Source organism: Penaeus monodon, chromosome 15, assembly GCF_015228065.2.
Source record: "Penaeus monodon isolate SGIC_2016 chromosome 15, NSTDA_Pmon_1, whole genome shotgun sequence".
NCBI classification, from domain to species: domain Eukaryota; kingdom Metazoa; phylum Arthropoda; class Malacostraca; order Decapoda; family Penaeidae; genus Penaeus; species Penaeus monodon.
In genome coordinates, this window is record NC_051400.1 from 4,053,658 (window position 1) to 4,054,847 (window position 1,190).

The following is a 1,190-nucleotide window of genomic DNA, read 5'->3' on the forward strand; positions in this document are numbered from 1 at the left end:
AAAGTGTTTTCGAAAATGCAACTTGCCTTTACAGGGAAGTGAAACATAAATCATTGCTGGGATATATTTGCAGTTCAGCAAATAAAAGGGTTACATGAAAAAATATGTCATTTTCGCATTCGCTGTCAGAATCCAGAGGCATCTCTTCCTATGCAGATTCCGGCTTTTCAGTACTTTCAGCAGTAGTAGTGGACCCAGCATCAGAACCACCACTGTCTTTACCCTCAGTAGCACAGGATAGACAGGGTAGCTTCTTCTCAAGGGCAGCTCGGTACCTGGGGTGACTGATGGTATACACGATGGGGTTGTAGACGGCGTTGGCCTTAGCGAAGACAAAGCCCCAGATGGAGAATAGAGGAGTAACCATGGTCCGGTTGAACATTCCTCCCCAGCTGATGACGAAGTAAGGGGTCCATGCCACGAACCACAGGCTGACGGTCATCAGAGCAACCTTGCACAGACGACACTCAGCAGAGGTCTTTTGAGCTTCTTCACTCCTCAAGGATTTAACTCCCATCTTCTTGGCTTGTTCTCGCATTCCCTTTTCGTGGGCAGCCACATTCTCCGTCAAATAGTCTGTTCCACAGGCAGTCATATTACCCTCAGGAACATAACGATTCCAACCAAAGAATGGTGAAAAACACCAAGCAAAAGAACCAGACACCAGCTATCCTTAACATGGCACCTCCAGACGTCAGTGGTTCAGCAGAAACTCCTTTTACAAAGGCGTATCGATCAGCAGTGATAAATACCATGGTCCAAATTGAAATGCATCCGAAAAATGAACCAAATAAGCCATAGATCTCACAGAATAGTGCTCCAAGAGTCCATGTCTGCCAGTAACACGACACCACCATACGAGGGAACATGGTGAGCATCAGATAAAGTCGGAAAAGGCTAAATTGACCACTATTAGATTAGCAGGCGATCGAAGAGCTTTGGTGTTCATGAAAACCTAGATGACGACGAAGTTTCCAGCTAAGGAGATACTTCCCATGACAACCATCCAGAAACCAATATGTACCAAAGAGGGTTCATGGGAGGAAATTGGTACCAGTGTTCATGTACCATATGAAGAATCTCCTTAGGCGCAGTGTCAACCACCGTATAGTTGCCATATGGATTGGTGGTTTCCAGGACGGTGACTAGATTTGGATTGTTCCACAGCGACATCTGTAGCGAGATACTAA

The 1,190-nt window shown here is 45.8% G+C and overlaps 2 protein-coding genes and 1 pseudogene across 2 annotated transcripts in view; all 3 read right to left on the bottom strand.

Annotated features, from left to right (window-relative positions):
• LOC119582097 (rhodopsin-like) overlaps positions 1-595 on the bottom strand; it is a 2,570-nt gene extending 1,975 nt beyond the window's left edge. Inside the window, exon 1 of the mRNA XM_037930341.1 lies at positions 175-595. Coding sequence (XP_037786269.1) covers positions 175-595 — 421 coding nt within the window. The remainder of the gene's footprint in view (positions 1-174) is intronic.
• Positions 1-1,190, bottom strand: part of LOC119581679 — a 19,923-nt pseudogene that overhangs the window by 11,831 nt on the left and 6,902 nt on the right.
• Positions 1-1,190, bottom strand: part of LOC119581686 (rhodopsin-like) — a 7,971-nt gene that overhangs the window by 3,830 nt on the left and 2,951 nt on the right. The gene's annotated exons all lie outside the window — the stretch shown is intronic.